Below are 18,754 nucleotides of genomic sequence, written 5' to 3'. Positions count from 1 at the left end.
CATACCATACCTCTTTTCCAACATATCAGTATAAACCTAGAAATGAATCACAAGGAGAAAAAAAAAAAAAAAACAGGAAAAACCACAAATGCATGAAGACTAAACAACCAGTGGGTCAATGAAACAATCAAAGAAGAAATAAAAAAAATACATGATTACAAATGAAGATGAAAACACAATGATCCAAAATCTTTGAGACACATCAGAAGCAGTTCTGTAGCAGTACAGGCCTAAGAAATAAGAAACAAGAAAAAACTCAAAAGATCAATGTTACACCCAAAGGAACTAGAAAGAGGCGAACAAAACCTAAGGTGAATAGAAGAAAGGAAAAGGAAAAAATAAAGGTCAGAGCAGACGTAAAAGGCATAGAGACTTTTAAAAAAAAAGGAGGGGGGGAACGCAATGAAACCAAGAGCTGGTTCTTTGAAAAAATAAACCAGATTGACAGACCCCTAACCAGACTCATTAAGAAACAAACAGAAAAGACCCAAATAAATAAAATCAGAAATGAGAGAAAAATTAAAATAAAGAAATGAGAGAGGAAAAGTAATAACTCATACAACAGAAATATAAAAGATTATAAGTGAATACTATAAACAACTATATGCCAGCAAACTAGACAACCTGAAAGAAATGGATAAATTCCTAGAAACATAATCTTCCAATACTGAACCAGAAAGAAAGAAAAAAATCTGAGCAGACTGATTACAAATAATGAAATTTAATCAGTATTCAAAAACAACCAAAGAAAAAAAGTCCAATACCACATGAATTCACAGACCAAATTCTACCATATATTTTAAAGAGAGTTAATACCTATTCTAAAAGTAGTTCCAAAAAAAAAAAGAGGAAGGAAAACTTCTAAATATATTCTATAAAGCCAGCATTACTCTAATACCAAACCTGTACAGACACCACAGAAAAAGAAAACTATAGCCCAGTATCCCTGACAAACCTAGGTGCAGATATTCTCAGCAAAACGTTAGCAAACTACATACAACGATACATTTAAAAGATCAGGTGAGATTTATTCTCAGGATGCAAAGATTGTTCGGTATTCACAGTCAATCACCATGATAAACCACATCACAGAATGAAGGATAAAAGTCATATGGTCATTTCAGTAGAAAAAGACATTTGACAAGATTCAACGTCCATTCATGATTTAAAAAAAAAAAACTTTCAACAAAACAGTGTTAGAGGAAGCATACCTCAACATAATAAAGGCCACATACAAAAAACCCATAACTAACATCATCCTCTGTGGTGAAAAACTGAGAGCTTTCCCTCCAAGGTCAGGAACAAGATAAAGAGTGTCCATTCTCACTGCTTTCTCCTAGCCATAGCAATCAGACAAAAAAAAGGAAATGAGGCATCCATATTGGTAAAGAACAAATTAGCCTGTCAGTATTTGCAGGCAACATGACACTATGCATAGAAAATCCTAAAGATTCCATCAAAAAACTACTAGAAGTACTAAATGAATTGAGTAAAGTGGCAGGATATAAAGTTAATAGCCCCAAATTGGTAGGATTTCTGTATACTAACAATGAAGTTGCAGAAAGAGAATGTTTTTTAAAAAACAGCACCATTTATAGTTGCACCAGAAAGAATAAAATACATAGGAATTAACCAAAGAGGTGAAAGACCTATACTCTAAAAACTATAAAACAGTGATGAAAGAAATTGAAAATGACACAAAGAAATGGAAAGATATTCCAAGCTCATGGATTAGAAGAATGTCAATATGTTTTTACCCCCAAACAATCTACAAAGTTAATGCAACCCCTATCAAAACACCAATATTTTTCACAGAACTAAAATAATACCAAAATCTGTATCAAACCACAAAAGACCCTGAATAGCCAAAGCAGTCCTGAGAAAGAATAACGAAGCTGGAGGTATCACAATTCCAGATTTTAAGTTATAATACAAAGCTGTAGTAATTAAAACAGTATGGTACTGGCACAAAAAATAGATACCCATGAAAAACCCACAAATAAACCCACAATTATATGCTCAGTTAAACTTCAAGAAAGCAGGAAAGAATATCCACTGGGAAAAAGGTAGTCTTTTCAACAAGCAGTGTTGGGAAAACTGGTCATTTACATGCAAAAGAATGAAACTGGACTACTTTCTTACATCATTCACAAAAATAAACTCAAAATGAATGAAAAGACCTAAATATGAGACCTGAAACCATAAAAATCCTAAAAGAGAACACAAGCAGTAATTTCTCTGACATTAGCCGTAGCAGCGTTTTTCTAGATGCGTCTCCTAAGGCAAGGGAATAAAGGCAAAAATAAACTATTGGGACTACATCAAAATAAAAAGCTATTGCACAGCTAGGGAAGCCATCAAAAAAAAAAAAAAACAAAACAAAAAGACAACCTACTGAATGGGAGAAGGTATTTCTAAATGATACATCTGATAAGGGGTTAATATCCAAAATATATAAAGAACTTAATAAAACTCAGCGCGCGCACACACACACACACACACACACACACAATCCAATTAAAAAATGGGCAGAGGACCTGAATAGAGATTTTTCCAAAGACATACAGATAGCCAACAGACACATGAAAAGATGTTCAACATCACTAATCATTAGGGAAATGCAAATCAGAATTGCAATGAGATATTACTTCATACCTGTTAAAATGGCTAAAATCAAGACAAGAATGATAAGTGTTGGTGAGGATGTGGAGAAAAAGGAATCCTCTTGCACAACTGATGGGAATGTAAATTGGTACAGCCACTGTGGAAAACAGTGTGGAGGTTCCTCAAAATACTAAAAATACAAATATCATATGATCAAATTCCACTGTTGGGTGTTTACCTTAGGAAGATACTTTTTTTTCTATTCATTCCCCTTTGTTTATTTCAGCATTATTTACAATAGCCAAGAATTTGAGGCAACAGAAGTGTCCAGCAATAAACAAATGGATAAGGAAAACGTGGTGTGTGTGTGTGTGTGTATATATATATATATATATATATATATATATATATAGTGAAGTATTACACAGCCATAAAAAAGGGAAGAGATCATACCATTTGAGACAATATGGATGAACCTAAGGATATTATGCTAAGTGAAATAAGTCAGACTGAGAAAGACAAATACCATATGATTCTACTCATAAATGGAATCTAAAAGAAGTGCATGAAGAAACAAAAAAGCAAAATCAGAACTGTAAATGCAGATGGTTGCCAAAGGGGCTTGGGCAAAATGGTTGAAGGGGAGAGAGAGATACAAGTTTACATTTATGGAGTGAGTAAGTCACAAGGATAAAAAGTAGAGCATAAGGAATACAGTCAGTGATATTTTAATAGTGATGTAATGGGAAAGATGGTAGCTCTACTTGTGGTAAACATAGCATAATGTATAAACTTGTCAAATCACTAAGTTGTACACCTGAAACTAATGTAACATTGTTTGTCACCTATACTCAGATAAATACATTTCTTTTGTGAATTCCCAAGTAATATTTGTTTGTAAAATAGGATATTTGAAAAATACAAGAAAAATAAAGTAAAAAATCCACCAGAGATGATCACGGGCAAACATGATGTATCTTTTGCAAAACTGGAATAATAATCCATGTGTGGTTTTGTACCTTTTTCCTTTAATATTTTATCTTGTCCATTTTTCACATCAAAATCCTGTCATGCACTACAAAGGTAAAAATCTAGAATACTGACAATACCAAATACTGGCAAAGATGTGGAGTAACAGGAATTCTTGTTGCTAGAGGGTGCAAAATGGTATGGTTACTATTAAAAAAAAATGTTGACAGTTTCTTAAAAAACTAAACATACTCTTACCATACAATTCAGCATTTGTTCTACTTGGTATTTACTAAAAGGAGTTGAAAACATACTTCCACACAAAAACCTGCTCACAGATGGTTATAGTGTCTTTACTCATAATTTCCAAACCTTAGAAACAATCAAGATTGTTGTTCAGTTGGTGAATGTATAAATTAACTTTAGTACATCCAGACCGTGGAATATTTAGCATTAAAATGAAATGAGCTATTAAGGCATGAAAAGACATGGAGAAACATTAAGTGCATATTACTAATTGAAAGAAGGCAATCTGAAAATTTTGTATATAGTGTGATTCCAACTGTGTGATATTCTGGAAAAGGCAAAACTGAAGACAATAAAAAAATCAGTGTTTGCAAGGGGTGGGGAGAAGAGAAAGACGAATAGGCAGAGCACAGAGGACTTGGAGAACAGTGAAAAACTCTGTACGATATTATAATGATGGATATGTGTCATTATACATTTGTCCAAACCTATAGAATGCACAACACTAAGAGTGAGTCCTAAGTTAGACTATGGACTTTGGGTGATTATGATGGGTCAGAGTAGGTTCATCCTTGCTAAAAAATGTACCATTCTCATGAGTGCTGTTGATAATGGAAGAGATTATACATATGTGGGGATAAGGAGGATATGGGAAGTCTGTACTTTTGATCAGTTTTACTATGAATCTAAAATTGCTCTAAAAATACATTTTAAAAGATAGGCATAGATGTGTTTAAAATTTTGCTCTAAAATATAATGGTATCAATAAAGCATCTTCTGGTTCCGGAGAAGTAAACTCCAAAACCCAGAGGATGATTAGCCCTAAAATTGTTTATATTGCAGATACTTTGTGTATTCGTCCATAGCATGAAGAATTAGTTGGTTTTATTTGAAGGAAAAAATCAGATTTAAAAATGCTGGGATGTAATTATGACTGTACTCTTAATAAACAACAACAACAACAAAAATTGAAATGTTATACAAGATTTCCACCCATTTCCCAACTGGAGTCTGAAACAAATGACCCTCAATTTCAGTTATACTTCTTCACGTTTATAAATATTTTCATATGTAAAGGGCTCCTAGTCCGAAGCCAAGAAGACTCTTCTTCATTACAAAAAAAAAGCCAATATTGTTAAAATATCCATGCTGCTCAAAGCAGTCTGCAGATTTAATGCAGCCCCTATCAAAACACCAAAAGTATTTTTCGCAGAATTAGAATAAATAATACTAAAATTTATATGGAATCATAAAAGACCCTGAAGAGCCAAAGCAATCGAGAAAGAATAAACTACAAAACTGTAGTAATAAAAACACTATGCTATAGGCACAAAAACAGACATGTAGATCAGTGGAACAGGACAGAGAGCCCAGAAATAAACCCATGATTTTAAGGTCAATTAATCTTCAACAAAAGCATAAGAATATACAGTGGGGGAAAGACAGTCTCTTCAGCAAGTGATACTGGGAAAACTATACAGCTGCATGCAAAAGAATGAAATTTGATCACTTTCTTACACCGTACACAAAAATAAACTCAAAATGGATTAAAGACCTAAGTGTAAAACCTGAAATCATGAATCTCCTAGAAGAAAACATAGACAGTAATTTCTCTTCAGCCACAGAAATAGTTTTTAAGGGGCTCCTGGATGGCTCAATGGGTTAAATAAAGCCTCTGCCTTTGGCTCAGGTCTTGATCCCAGGCTCTCTGTTCATTGGGGAGCCTGCTTCCCCATCTCTCTCTCTCTCTCTCTCTCTCTCTGCCTGCCTCTCTGCCTACTTGTGATCACTGTCTGTCAAATAAATTTTAAAATCTTAAAATATATATATATTTTTTTGAAGATACATCTTCTCAGGCAAGGCAAACAATAAACTATTGGGACTACACCCAAAAAAGCTCTTGCACAGTGAAAGAAACCATCAAAAAACAAAAAGGTAACCTACTGTAATGAAGATATTTTCAAATGATAACATCTGATAAGGGGTTAATATGCAAAATATAAAAAGAAATATTGAACTCAACACCAAATAACCCCAGATAATCTATTTGAAAAATGAACAGAGGACCTGACTAGACAAACATTTCTGCAAAGAAGACATACAAGTGACTAACAGATACATGAAAGGATGCTGAAAGTCACTAATTGTCAGGAAAATGCAAATCAAATCCACAATGAGATAATCGCCTTACTCCTGTCAGAAAGGCTAGACTTAATAGGACAAGAAATAACAAGTTTTGGTGAGCATGTGAAGAAAGTGGAACCTTCGTGTACTGTTGGATGAAATTTCCTTAAAAAATTAAAAAACAAAATTACCTTATGATCCAGTAATTCCTCTGCTGGGTATTTATCCAAAGAAAATGAAGACACAAATTCAAAAATATATATGCCACCCCTATGTTTATTGAAGCATTATTTACAATAACCGAGACATGTAAGTAACTCAAGTGCCCTATCAACAGATGAATGGATAAAAAAGTGATACATACAGCCATAAAAAAGAATGAGATCTGACATTTGCAACAACATGGAGGTAACTAGAGGGTATAATGCAAAGTGCGAAGTCAGAAAGACCCATACCATGATTTCACCAATATGTGTTTTTAAGAAACAGAACAAATGAGCAAACTAAAAAGACCAAAAAAGCTCAGATTCTTAAATACAGAAAACAAATTGGTGGTTGCCAGAGGGCAAGTGGGTAGGGGAATTGGTGAAACCGATAAAGGGGATTAAGAGTGCATTTATTGTGATGAGCATAAGTAATATATAGAAATGTTGAATTGTTATGTTATATACCTGGAACTCATATAACACTATGGGTTTTTTTTTTTAATTTTTAAAATTTATTTATTTGAGAGAGAATGAGAGAGGGAGAGAGAGAGAGAGCATGAGAGGGGGGAGGGTCAGAGGGAGAAGCAGACTCCCTGCTGAGCAGGGAGCCAGATGTAGGACTCCATACCAGAACTCCAGGATCATGACCTGAGCCTAAGGCAGTCCTTTAACCCAACTGAACCACCCAGGCTCCCTAACACTGTATGTTTATAATACTTCAGTAAATAAAATGGTTTTCTCAAATAAAAGTAGAAAATACTTAAGACTTCCATTATTATGTTAATCTTATATATGTGAGAGAACCCAACAAAGTAAATTTTCCCATTTGCTTAGATTTTTACATAGGTATTAATCAAGATTTTACCAAAAAATACAGCCTGAAAATATAAAAGTATATTGTCTTAGGGGCACCTGGGTGGCTCAGGGGTTAAAGCATCTGACTTTGGCTTGGGTCATGATTCCAGAGTCCTGGGATCGAGCCCCAAATCAGGCTCTCTGCCCGAAGTAGGGAGCCTGCTTCTCTTCCTCTCTCTCCGCCTGCCTCTCTGCCTACTTGTGATCCCTGTCTGTCAAATAAATAGATAAAATCTTTTAAAAATAAAAAAGTAAATTGTCTTATAAAAAGTAAATTGTCTTATAAAAATCCTAAATTAACGGGAAGGTATGTGCTATGGTGAGTGCTTTGAAGTGTGTAAACCTGGAGATTCACAGACCTGAGCCGCTGGGGCTAATAATACATTATATGTTAATAAAAAATTAAAAATTATATTTAAAAAAATCCTAAATTAAGCTTATCTTGTGAGCTAATGTGAATACTGAAACAACAACAACATAACCACCTTAAAGTACCAAATTTAAGAGGCCTTATTTTCTTTGAGGGGTTAACTGAGAAGATAATAGACAGTCCAGCATTTTTGTAGAGAAAAGGTATGGCTAGGATTTTTTTTTTAAATCTCATATATATATATATATATATATATATATATATATATATGAGATTTTATTATATATATTATATATATAATATATATATATGACAAAGTTCTTTAAGAATTTCCAAAGTAAAACATTTTTATTTCTACCAAAAACTGGGAAACTCCTTAAGCTGAACATTTTTGTTGTGGTGGTGGTGACTGATAACTGTGACATGGGTTGATTAAAAAGTGGCATTTCTAAAGAATTTTTTTTTAAGATTTTATTTATTTATTTGTCATAGAGAGAGAAGTGAGAGCAAGCACAGGCAGACAGAGTGGCAGGCAGAGGCAGAGGGAGAAGCAGGCTCCCCGCCAAGCAAGGAGCCCGATGTGGGACTCGATCCCAGGACGCTGGGATCATGACCTGAGCCGAAGGCAGCCGCTTAACCAACTGAGCCACCCAGGCATCCCGAAAAGTGGCATTTCTGATAGAAAAGTCCTTTTAGTGGAATTTGAAGACTTACCAACAAAATTGATAAACACTTAACACTTTAGGCTCAAAATAAATTAGGTACTGGTTCTAACGTAAATGTACTTAATTTTTCTTCTCCTTTTACCTACTTTTGTGGGCAAGAGTTCTAAATATGACTAAAGTATCACCATGTTTAGAAGAAGAATTAGGTGTTGCTAATGTAATAGGATTTTGTCTTTTTAAATAACTTAAAAACTTTTGTTTCACACATAAGAAAACTCCAGTCAGTGGATTTTTTTGCATTTTGGACACTTGATTTCTCACTTAGTGCTCTATCAACACTACTTTTATTTCTCCTGACCAAGCCTTTAAAAATTTGGATAACATTATTCTTGCTGATTATAATGTGGTTTATGTTGATTGTCTCAATAAGTGACACTAAGTACTTCATTCAGACCAGTGTGGATAGTATATGAAAAAAAGAATTATAAGTACTTAAATATATGTGCCAAGCAAATGTAATATTTAACATTTTTGAGCATCATTACTTAACACTGTGAGCTTCACAATGAGCATTATTTGGTCAATAGATTCCAGCTAGGGAAAGCTATTGGGCTGGCAAGGGATAAGTGTGATACGGGATTTAAAATGAATGGATAAAATCTTTCATATACAATTTTGTAGTGGAATTGTCAAGTTCATTTTCAGGTAATATTATCTAATTATTTGATTACATACGGAAGCACGGAGTTGTGGTCTGAATGATAAGGAATTTTAAATTGCTGTGTACCTGAAGAAATTCAGTGCTGCTTGTCAATAAAATTTAAGTGCTTAAGAAAATGACATTGCAAGAATATCTTAGTCACGATTGAAAAGGAAAGCTGAGATAGAGAAAACTTTTATGTTCTAGATTCAGTAAATCTAAGTACCGGCTGTGAAACAAATTAATTGGGGCAATATTTTATTAAACTCTACTTTTAATTTTAAATGCTAGTAGCTATAATGAAGAGATCATCACCATTATGCCAGGAATTGTCAAAATGTCAAAACTTTTTGTTAATAGTCTTGGCTATTAGCCATGATTGTGAAAGACCATTCTTCTGCTTTTGTTTTTTTTAATTTATGAGGACTTTAGTATTCCATGACTAGGAGATAGGTGCATTTTATTTACCACATGTAGTTCAGCAAAATTAAAATCACAGTTCATTAAATGAACTCTGTTCCATTATGGCACGTTGTAAGTAGAAGTCTTTGATATTATACTTAAGGAAGTCTGGGGACTAAATGGATTGAAGGAGTAGAAAAAAGAAGAGATTAGAAGACAAAAGAGAGGATAGATGTCTTGGAGAATGTGGATAATCTCCCTCCACTGTAGCAGAGACAGCACAATGCAGGAAAAAAGGAATTACCCAGACCTTGATGTCAGTGATGTAGATTGAAATGTTTGGGAAAATTTTAAAAAACAAAACAACAACAACAACAACAAAAACCACCAGCATAGTCATCTTAAATTCTGTGGACCTAACTATAGTAAATAAGTGGAGAAAACTCGCCATTTAGAGGAAATATACAATCCAGGGTTAATTTCATTTCCCCTGCCCATATGTTTTTCCATTCCTGTTTCTCTCAAGAGAATGAGAAAATGAAGACTCCTTCCTCCTAGGGGAGGACTTGGTTTTGAATCAGCCATTGCTGGCAGGCTGCATTTTTCTAGGTCTGAGATAGAAACAGTAGGGATTAAATATGATGTCTTCAGAAGAAATGAGTTACAGTAAATAGAAAGAAATGACATCACGGGTGGAAAAAGGTGGCTTATTTGCTCTCTTCATTCAAAATGGTTGTCCTTTGATCATTTGTACTTTTTTTCGGGTTGTTGGATTTGATTTGTATTTGAGTTAATGGGAGAAATGGGGAAAGACTGTGGGTTTGTCTGTGTCTACTTTTTATCTGTAACATATATTAGCAGTATAACCACGATGTGTTTGGAGTTGTAGGATTTTTGCTTAATTATGGATAACATTTTCTTAAGTCAACTTCTACTTTTTTATAGTTAAAAACTAGTCATTGGTCTTAGCGTTAGAAAGAAAGAAAGCTGAAAAATGGTTAAAATAACCATAAGAGCATTTCTGCTGATGACAATATGTTTTTAAATGAAACTAACCAGAAAACTAGAATATGCACATTATAGTCTTTAGAGCAATACTGTCCAATAAAAATATAATATAGATTATACATGTAATTTAAATTTTTCTAGTAGTCACATTAAAAAATTTAAAATAAATTATGAAATTAGTCTTACTATACTTAACCCAATATATCCAAATATTATATAACCAATATAAAAAATTTAATGAGATTTTATATTTTTGTACTGTCTTCCAAATAGTTTTTTATACTGAAACACATCTCAGTTCTGACTACCCAAGTATTAGTAGCTATATTTCCTATATTGAATGATGCAGATTTAGAATATAATAGGAAGAATATTACTACTATGATAATAATAATTCAGGTTGGTTCCCATCTATCATGGGTCCCTTAAAAAGTCTTTTTATTTGTGAAGATTTTTTAATGAATATCTTTTCATAAAAAATAAATTTAAATACTTTTATGGGAGTATCTTGGTAGTAAATTTAGTGAAATATTTTCTGCTCACCTGGTATTTATCGTCTTACTAGTCTGTGGAAATCTATGAAGAAGTGATTCTAAGCCCTTTGAGGTGCTAACCTTTTACTTGGTCTTTTTTTCCCCTTTAAGGCAGATTTGGTTCTCTGTTTCATAAAAGAACTCCTAATAGGAAAAACAAAGTATTGGAGGACATAATTACTTGGAATAGCTGTCAGTATCATAAACTCATCTTTAATTTCCCTTTACATAGAAGTCCTATCCAGAAGATAACTGTGTTATTTTTTTTAATTGATTGAAAACATTACCCTTAAAATAATGCTCCACATGATATGATTATCTTTCCAAAATCCATCCCAGGCCCACCTCCCCTTATGTATCTATGTCCCATTATTCTCATTTAATTATGGTCTTGATTACAGTTTCTATCTAGGTAACTCTTGAAATTACCTTCTCAAAGTATTCATTTGTTTAAAAAATACTCATTGAACACCTGTCTTGTGCCAAAAAGTATTGCCAGGTTCTTATAAGAAACAGGAGTTTACCCCTCTCATGAGAAAGGTAAGAAATCACAGTAAAGCATATTAGTTTAATAAAAGCATTTTAGGGGTGCCTGGGTGGCTCAGTGGGTGAAAGCCTCTGCCTTCAGCTCAGGTCATGATCCCAGGGTCCTGGGATCGAGCCCCACATCGGGCTCTCTACTCAGCAGGGAGCCTGCTTCCCCCTCTCTCTCTGCCTGCCTCTCTACCTACTTGTGATTTCTGTCTGTCAAATAAATAAATAAAATCTTTTTAAAAATAAATAAATAAATAAAAATAAAAGCATTTTACAAGGTGCGTCGGTGCCTCAGTCACTAAGTGTTTGCCTTCGGCTCAGGTCATGATCCCAGGGTCCTGGGATCTAGGCACATCGGGTTCTCTGCTTGGTGGGAAGCCTACTTCTCCCTCTCCCACTCACCCTGCTTGAGTTTCCTCTTTCTCTGTGTCTCTCTCTGTCAAATACATAAATCTAAAAAAAAAAAGAAACAAACAAACAAAGGGGGAAAAAAGCATTTTACAAACTCCCATAGGATGGCTAAATCCACAGATGCTGAAAGAATTGACTCAGAAAAGGCTTTAATAGAGTAGGTGGCATTCAGGTATAGAAGGCTCAATAGTGGTTTACCAGACAGACCTGAGAGGGAATAATATTACATGTAAAAAATAGTAAGTAAGGGTGCCTTGGTGGCTCAGTTGGTTAAGCGTCTCCGTTGGGCTTAGGTCATGATCTCAGGGTCCTGGGATTGGGCCCCACATCGGGCTTTTTGCTCAACAGGGATCCTGCTTCTCCCTCTCCCACTTCCCCTGCTTGTGTTCTCTCTGTCAAATAAATTAAAATAAAATCTTAATTAAAAAATAATAAGTAGCCCAGTATAACTTTTTTTGAACCACATTTTGAAGGATCTCATTGTACCAAGCTAGCCATTTGCCTTTTTCTTGTAGCCAATAGGGTGTGATCTCTTAGGGATTTTTAATCAAGGCAGTACTCAAGTTTGTGTACAGCTATGATCCAGGAGCATTTCTACCTGCCTAGGAACCTTTGGGAGATACCTGTTTGTACCCCAGGGCAGACCCATTAACATTGGTCTAAATGGATCCTGAAGCAGCCCTCCATCCCCACTCTGCCATGCTCTAGGGCAGTTTCATCTAGAAACCCAGCAGGTGACATATCTGTTAGTGCCCTTGGAGACAGACCTGCAGAATCTGGTCCCAGCTCTGGACCCTGAAACAAGCCTGACACTCAGTTCTAGCCCCTCTCAGCTGCAATCCTGGGCATTCCTGCCTTTCTCGGGATCCACCCAGTGGCAGAACACTGGCCTTCCTAGGGATCTGACAAAAACCACTCCTGCCCACACACTTAGTAATAGGCCCGCTGTCCGCGGACCTAATGACATTGTCCTAGCACCAGCCCTACTGACCAAGGACTCAGAGGCAAGCCTTTCCACCAGGAGACCAGACAGGATCCATGCCTGCCCAGATGACTGGTAATGAGGTCCACAAACGATAGACCCCAGTGCAGGCCCAGCAGCAGCCATGTGACCTGGCCTCAGTCCAACTTGACTATGGTCCTAGAGGTGATCTCATCAGTCTGGAGACCCAGTAAGAGGAGATCGTTAGCAGCAGAAACCTATCTATAAAACATTTGAAGAGGTTTTGTTCCTCCAAATATAAAGATCATTGAAAATCAGGCACACATGGACCCACCAAAGGAAACTAATAAAGCTCCAGTAACCAACCCCCCAAAAATAGAGATCTGTGAATTGCCTGCCAAATCATGCAAAGTAATCATCTCAAAAGAAGCTCAGTTACACGCAAGAGAACACGGACAACTAAATAAAATCAGGAAAACAATGTATGAACATCTTTCCATGGTCATTGAAATGCTGAATTTCTGAACTGAGCATACAGCTTAGTGTAAAACCTCAGTACTCATTCTGTAAAGCTTTTACTACTTCTCCTGTATTATGTTGCTTTTCATTGTATGTAAAAAGCAATCTGAAAGTACCTAATTGGATTTCAAATGAGTTATAAAGTGGAAACTTTTGTAGATATCCCTTATACATTTCTATTTTTAATATTTATATTTGTATATATTAGTCAGTCATTTTAAATTGCTTTTTTTTTTTTTTTTTTTGTAGGAACCTCCAGAAGTTTAGCCTTTTTGGAGACATAAGTGTTCTACAACAGCAAGGAAGTTTGTCAAATACATACCTCAGCAAGGTGGATCCTGATGGCAAAAAAATTAAACAGTAAGTTATATGGCTAGTGGAAGGGGTCTTATATTAACAATAATTTTAGTTTTTTCTGAGAAATTGTAAGATACAATCAGGAGAGTAATGATATTTTTCCCAAAAAATGTGTCCTGTAAACTGAAAGTGTTTTAACTATGAAATACCCTATTCCACATCATAAATCTTTAAGATAAATCAAAGACTTTGCTGGGTAAATTATTGCTATTTAACAGTGTTACTTCTCTCCTTGCCTTCATTGTAACATAAATTGTATATCATCACTCTTTTCTGCCATACTGGTACAAAAATGCTGCTTTCATTGGTTGAAGAACTTATTTTTGGATGTTTAATATGGTTTATTCATTATATTTTTATGTGAATTTTAGTAGTATTTATGATAATGTTACTTGTGGGTTGGATTGAGAGAAAATGGATCTTAACATTGCATGCCATTTTATTGCCCAGTTTCAGAAGTCAGTGTTAAAAGATTAGCACTAAATGTTAACAGGATCATTGTGGCATGTGTTTTCCATACAGAATTCAGCAGCTGTTTGAAGAAATACTGAGTAATAGTAGGCAACTGAAATGGCTGTCCTGTGGGTTTATGCTGGAACTAGTAACCCCAACATCACTGTCATCTCTCTCAAACTCTATTGCCAACACCATGGAGCACCTGAGCTTGCTAGACAACAATATTCCTGGTAGCAGCACCCTTATCACCACAGTCGAACTGGAGCGATTCGTGAATCTGCGCTCACTTGCCCTGGATTTCTGTGACTTTACAGCTGAGATGGCAAGAGTCTTAACTGATAGCAACCATGTGCCTTTGCAGCGACTGTCTCTCCTGGTCCACAATGTTTCCGTGATGCACAAGTCTCTGGACAATATGCCAAATGATGAGCATTGGAAAGCCTTGTCACGAAAGAGCACCAGCCTTCGTGTCTACATAATGGCCTTTGATATCAAGAGTGAAGATATGCTAAAGATTCTGAAACCCAGTATACCACTAGAGAGGATCCATTTTGACAGCTACATCACTTGTGTTTCAGGAGCTATTGTTGATCTTATATCCAGGCAGTATGATAAGTTCCTCACTCATTTTATACTAATGAATGATGTGATTGACACATCTGGTTTTCCAGATCTTAGTGACAACCGAAATGAAGATCCATTGGTTTTATTAGCATGGAGGTGCACAAAGCTCTCTCTCCTGGCAATTCACGGTAGGTGATTTTTGTTCAGTTTGTTATTTATATCTAAAACATATTAAACCAGCAAAAAGCACTGACATTTGTAGTGTTGAGTAATCTTCTAACAAGTTGAAATGCAGGCTTTTATACTTTTTTTAAAAAAAGATTTTATTTATTTATTGGACAGAGATCACAAGTAGGCAGAGAGGCAGGCAAAGAGAGATGGGGAAGCAAGACTCCCCGCATTGAGCAGAGAGCCCAATGCGGGGCTTGATCCCAGGACCCTGGGATCATGACCTGAGCTGAAGGCAGAGGCTTTAACCCACTGAGCCACCCAGGCACCCTGGCTTTTATACTTAACTTATAAGATACACCACTTACAAGTAAAAGGTCATATTTCCACTCTTAAGTGTTTTGTTCCAGCTTCCATGTTGTTTTTTTCTTCCACCATGGGATTGATGGTATTTCATGAGAGATGGTATTTCATGAGAGTGGCATTTGAAATTAATTTATCTAAGAAAAGTTACATATCTACTTGCAGTAGATATATTTCTTCCTCTTATCACAAGATCTCTTAAAAACATAATACAGAAGGAAGAGAAAGTATGATTTCTTACTTGCTTGCTGCCTCATCTTCTAGGTTCTAGATATTACCATATTAATTTGTATTTTTTTTTAAAGATTTTATTTATTTGACAGACAGAGATCACAAGTAGGCAGAGAGAGAGGAAGGGAAACAGGCTCTCTGCAGAGCAGAGATCCCGATGCGGGGCTCAATCCCAGGACCCTGGAATCATGATCTGAGCCGAAGGCAGAGGCTTTAACCCACTGAGCCACCCAGGTGCCCTAATTTGTATATTTTTTTAAATGATGATTCCATTGATTGGGTATATGCCTTTTTCTTACTGGTGCCTTTCATCTTAATACTATCCTCATTTAGAGAGAGTTTCTATTCTGCCAGAAGAACGTTTTACTTCCTTTTCTGGAACATGTAAGACCTTTACAGCATACAAAATGGACTGTTAGTTGTGTTTCCTTATTTTTTTAATATCTTTTAGCCTGCATTAGTGCAGGAAAGTATGTGTCTTGCTTTTCAAAACTTATAAAGCTTTGCTTTATAATTTGGCCAGTCATCAGAGATAGCAGTAGAGAAATACATTTCAACTTGTTATAATATTACTCAACACTATATATTAAAGATTAATTTCAGCCAATCTAAGCTCTTTTTTTCTTACAAGAAATATGAAATAAGATGTTAGATACAGCTAAAGCTCCTATACCCATTCCCCTTTATTCCTTCCCAAAGTTTATCCATGACTCTTTAATACTTTACATATTTTCTATTGGCAATTAACAGTTTAAAGTTTCGCTTATTAACTTCAGACTGTGAAGCATCATAGGAGAGGATTTTTTACTCACTAAAAATGTTTTCGATGTATTGTTAATGGATACATATACATGAAATAAAATTTTGTTTTTTATGATAGAGCACTATCCAAAGCTATAAAGTTTTACTTTAAATGTCTTCAGTCTTAACTAAATGTACTGATATCGGAATAGCATTACAGCATCTACCAATTCACCAGCCACAGTGATGTTGTTGGAAACAATATCAAACTTGGTCTTTTTTTTTTGGAGCTAAACAATCCTACTTCAGTCTTTTTCAATCTCGGTATATTTTTAAAGGAAAAGGACCAAAGTGGTCAGTGAGATACAAGTTTGTGGAAAAGACTAACTTATCAAATAGAAAAAATAAATTACAAGGAAATGACAGTGCTTGTTTTTTGTTTATTTTGAAGGTTACACAGTGTGGGCGCACAACCTCATTGCCATTGCTCGTCTTCGTGGCTCTGATCTAAAAGTACTTGAAGTCACTGAAGAAAGCATTGATTTTGACCAAGGTGAACTAGCCGACCAGGATGTGGATCCAGTGCATAACCTTATTGAGCAGGTATCCCTGGGCCTGGGTCAACCTTGGCATGCGGTCATGGACATCGAATCACTCAGTGTCTTCACTGAACCGAATCGTCATTTTTACAGAGAGATGCAAAGCTTCAGCGAAGACATTTAGCTTTTTTTTAAATGTACAATTCCTGTGGTTACATATGCAAGTAGGGTCCTATTATGTTTTTTTTTCAGTAGTGTGAATTAATCCCTTTGTGCTGTGTTTAATCAGTATTAGCTTTATAGAATTATATATGTATATTCTACTTCTTGATCAAAGAACGTAGTCGGGTATTGGTTTAGAAGTTCAAAGTGACAATGTGTAGGGCTTTCACGGTTAATGGACTTGTTATCAAACCTTAAGGATATACAACCGAAGGTTGTCTGAGGTTGCTGGCTAACTTTTTTTTTCACTGAGTTACTCTGCCTTTTGATGTTTTTATTCTTTGTGTGTCAGAGTTCAGAACTCAGGAGCCAAAATATTTTTATACGTATATAGATATATATCCATAGCCTGGTGGATTTGTATGCAATGCACTGCATTCATGCTTGATAGCATTTCATTAATTTTTTTTGAAATGGAAGAAGGGAGGATAGTATGATCCCAAATGAGTGATCTTTAACAGAGAAGCCAAGACTTTAACTTTTATTACATATATAATAGTTGATATCACCAATTACCATTCTGAATTTTGTGTATTAGGTTAGAATACTGCTTAATCCTTTTTTTAAAAAATGCATTTACATAAACATGAATACTCAAACTATTAGACTTTTTTTAAAACTGTATGAGACATAATTTTATTCATCAATTACATTATACATTCAAGTTAGCTTTTTAGCCCAGATTTCAAATAGTGGAGGAGGAAACTGTATTCCAGGGTAAAACCTCCTTAAAAGAAAATCAAAAAACAGAGCTGTAAACACACATGCTTGCAAACAAACATTAGTCGTGAAATCCCTAGCAATGAGTCACTGGATTTTTCTCTGTCAGCGCGCGTGTCAGCTGCCAAAGAATAGACTTAACTGAAGAAGTGCCCACATGCTGGCAGGGGCCGGCCCACTCTGGCCAGCCAGATACTGCTAGATTGTAATATTTAAGGTCGAATTTCGACCTGTGGTACACAGCTGTGCTGTGGCTCAGTCAGCAACCTCAGAACTCTGAAAAAAACAAAACAAAAAAAAGAAAAAAAAACCATGCACCTGTTTCACTGTGAATAGTGAATGTAAAGGAAAGAAAGGAAGAACTGAAAGCTTGTTCTATCACAGGTATGAGCTGCTATGATACATGAAGAACATTCCATGAAGTATGTTTTAAAACCTTGTTATATCTGAGAGGCTTTAAAAGCCGACTTAACTGTTTCAGGGCAACCGCGGTACAGACGTGGTCTCTGTGAGACTTCCACCTGACCCCAGTTTTAAGTGGTACGAATGTTGTGCATTTAATGTTAAAGGACAGTCTGCAATAATAAAGTAAGTAGCCAACGTGGGTGCCCAGCAGTGCTGAGACCTGGCTGCTCTATTGTAAGCTTTGGAAACACAATTTATGCAACAGATGTCCAGATATGATTCTATTTATGGAAAAAGTTTATATGTATTTTACAAATGGTTTTACCATCTTATATTAAAATGACCTTTTGACAGGTGTGCACTGTTTTGTCTCCAGTGAGCACATACCATGAGGATTTTATATGTACATCAGTAGTGTGAATCCACTGGCACAGTGTGTGTAAATGCCAGATGTGGTGAGATTTTATCTTACAAATGTGATCAGATAAAATAAATCCTGACAGAAACTGTAAGGAAACCAGCTGAATGTTTGACCTGATGACTGATGTTGTATGGTTTATGTTAAATGTATATTCTTTTAATCAATGAATAAAGCATTAAAAAGTGACCATTGTAATATGTTTTATTGTATACAAAGCATGAAAACTTTTAGTGTTAAACTGTAATAATCCTTTATAATCACGTTAGCTACTATTTTAGTCTGGTGCGGCAAAGCTTAAATTTGGGAATATTTCATAAAAAGTCCTAGGTTAGGGGCACCTGGTGGTACAGTCAGTTAAGCATCTGACTCTTGATTTCGGCTAAGGTCATAATCTCACGGTCCTGGGATTGAGCCCCAAGTTGGACTCCATGTTAGCAGGGAGTCTGTTTGAGATTCTCCCTCCCTCTCCCTATGCCCT

At 35.5% G+C, this 18,754-nt stretch overlaps 1 protein-coding gene across 1 annotated transcript in view; it reads left to right on the top strand.

Annotated features, from left to right (window-relative positions):
* The window catches only part of FBXO33 (F-box protein 33), a 36,001-nt gene extending 17,539 nt beyond the window's left edge, over positions 1-18,462 (top strand). The window contains exons 2-4 of the mRNA XM_004773294.3: positions 13,339-13,449; positions 13,969-14,654; positions 16,421-18,462. Of these exons, the coding sequence (XP_004773351.1) occupies positions 13,339-13,449; positions 13,969-14,654; positions 16,421-16,692 (1,069 nt within the window). The 3' untranslated portion in view covers positions 16,693-18,462. The remainder of the gene's footprint in view (positions 1-13,338; positions 13,450-13,968; positions 14,655-16,420) is intronic.
* The last annotated feature ends 292 nt before the right edge of the window (positions 18,463-18,754 follow it).

This window comes from Mustela putorius, unplaced genomic scaffold, assembly GCF_011764305.1.
Source record: "Mustela putorius furo isolate JIRA1106 unplaced genomic scaffold, ASM1176430v1.1 tig00003898_pilon_pilon_pilon, whole genome shotgun sequence".
NCBI classification, from domain to species: Eukaryota; Metazoa; Chordata; class Mammalia; order Carnivora; family Mustelidae; genus Mustela; species Mustela putorius.
Note: the sequence above shows the minus strand (reverse complement) of the source record. Positions and strands in the feature narration are given on the sequence as shown.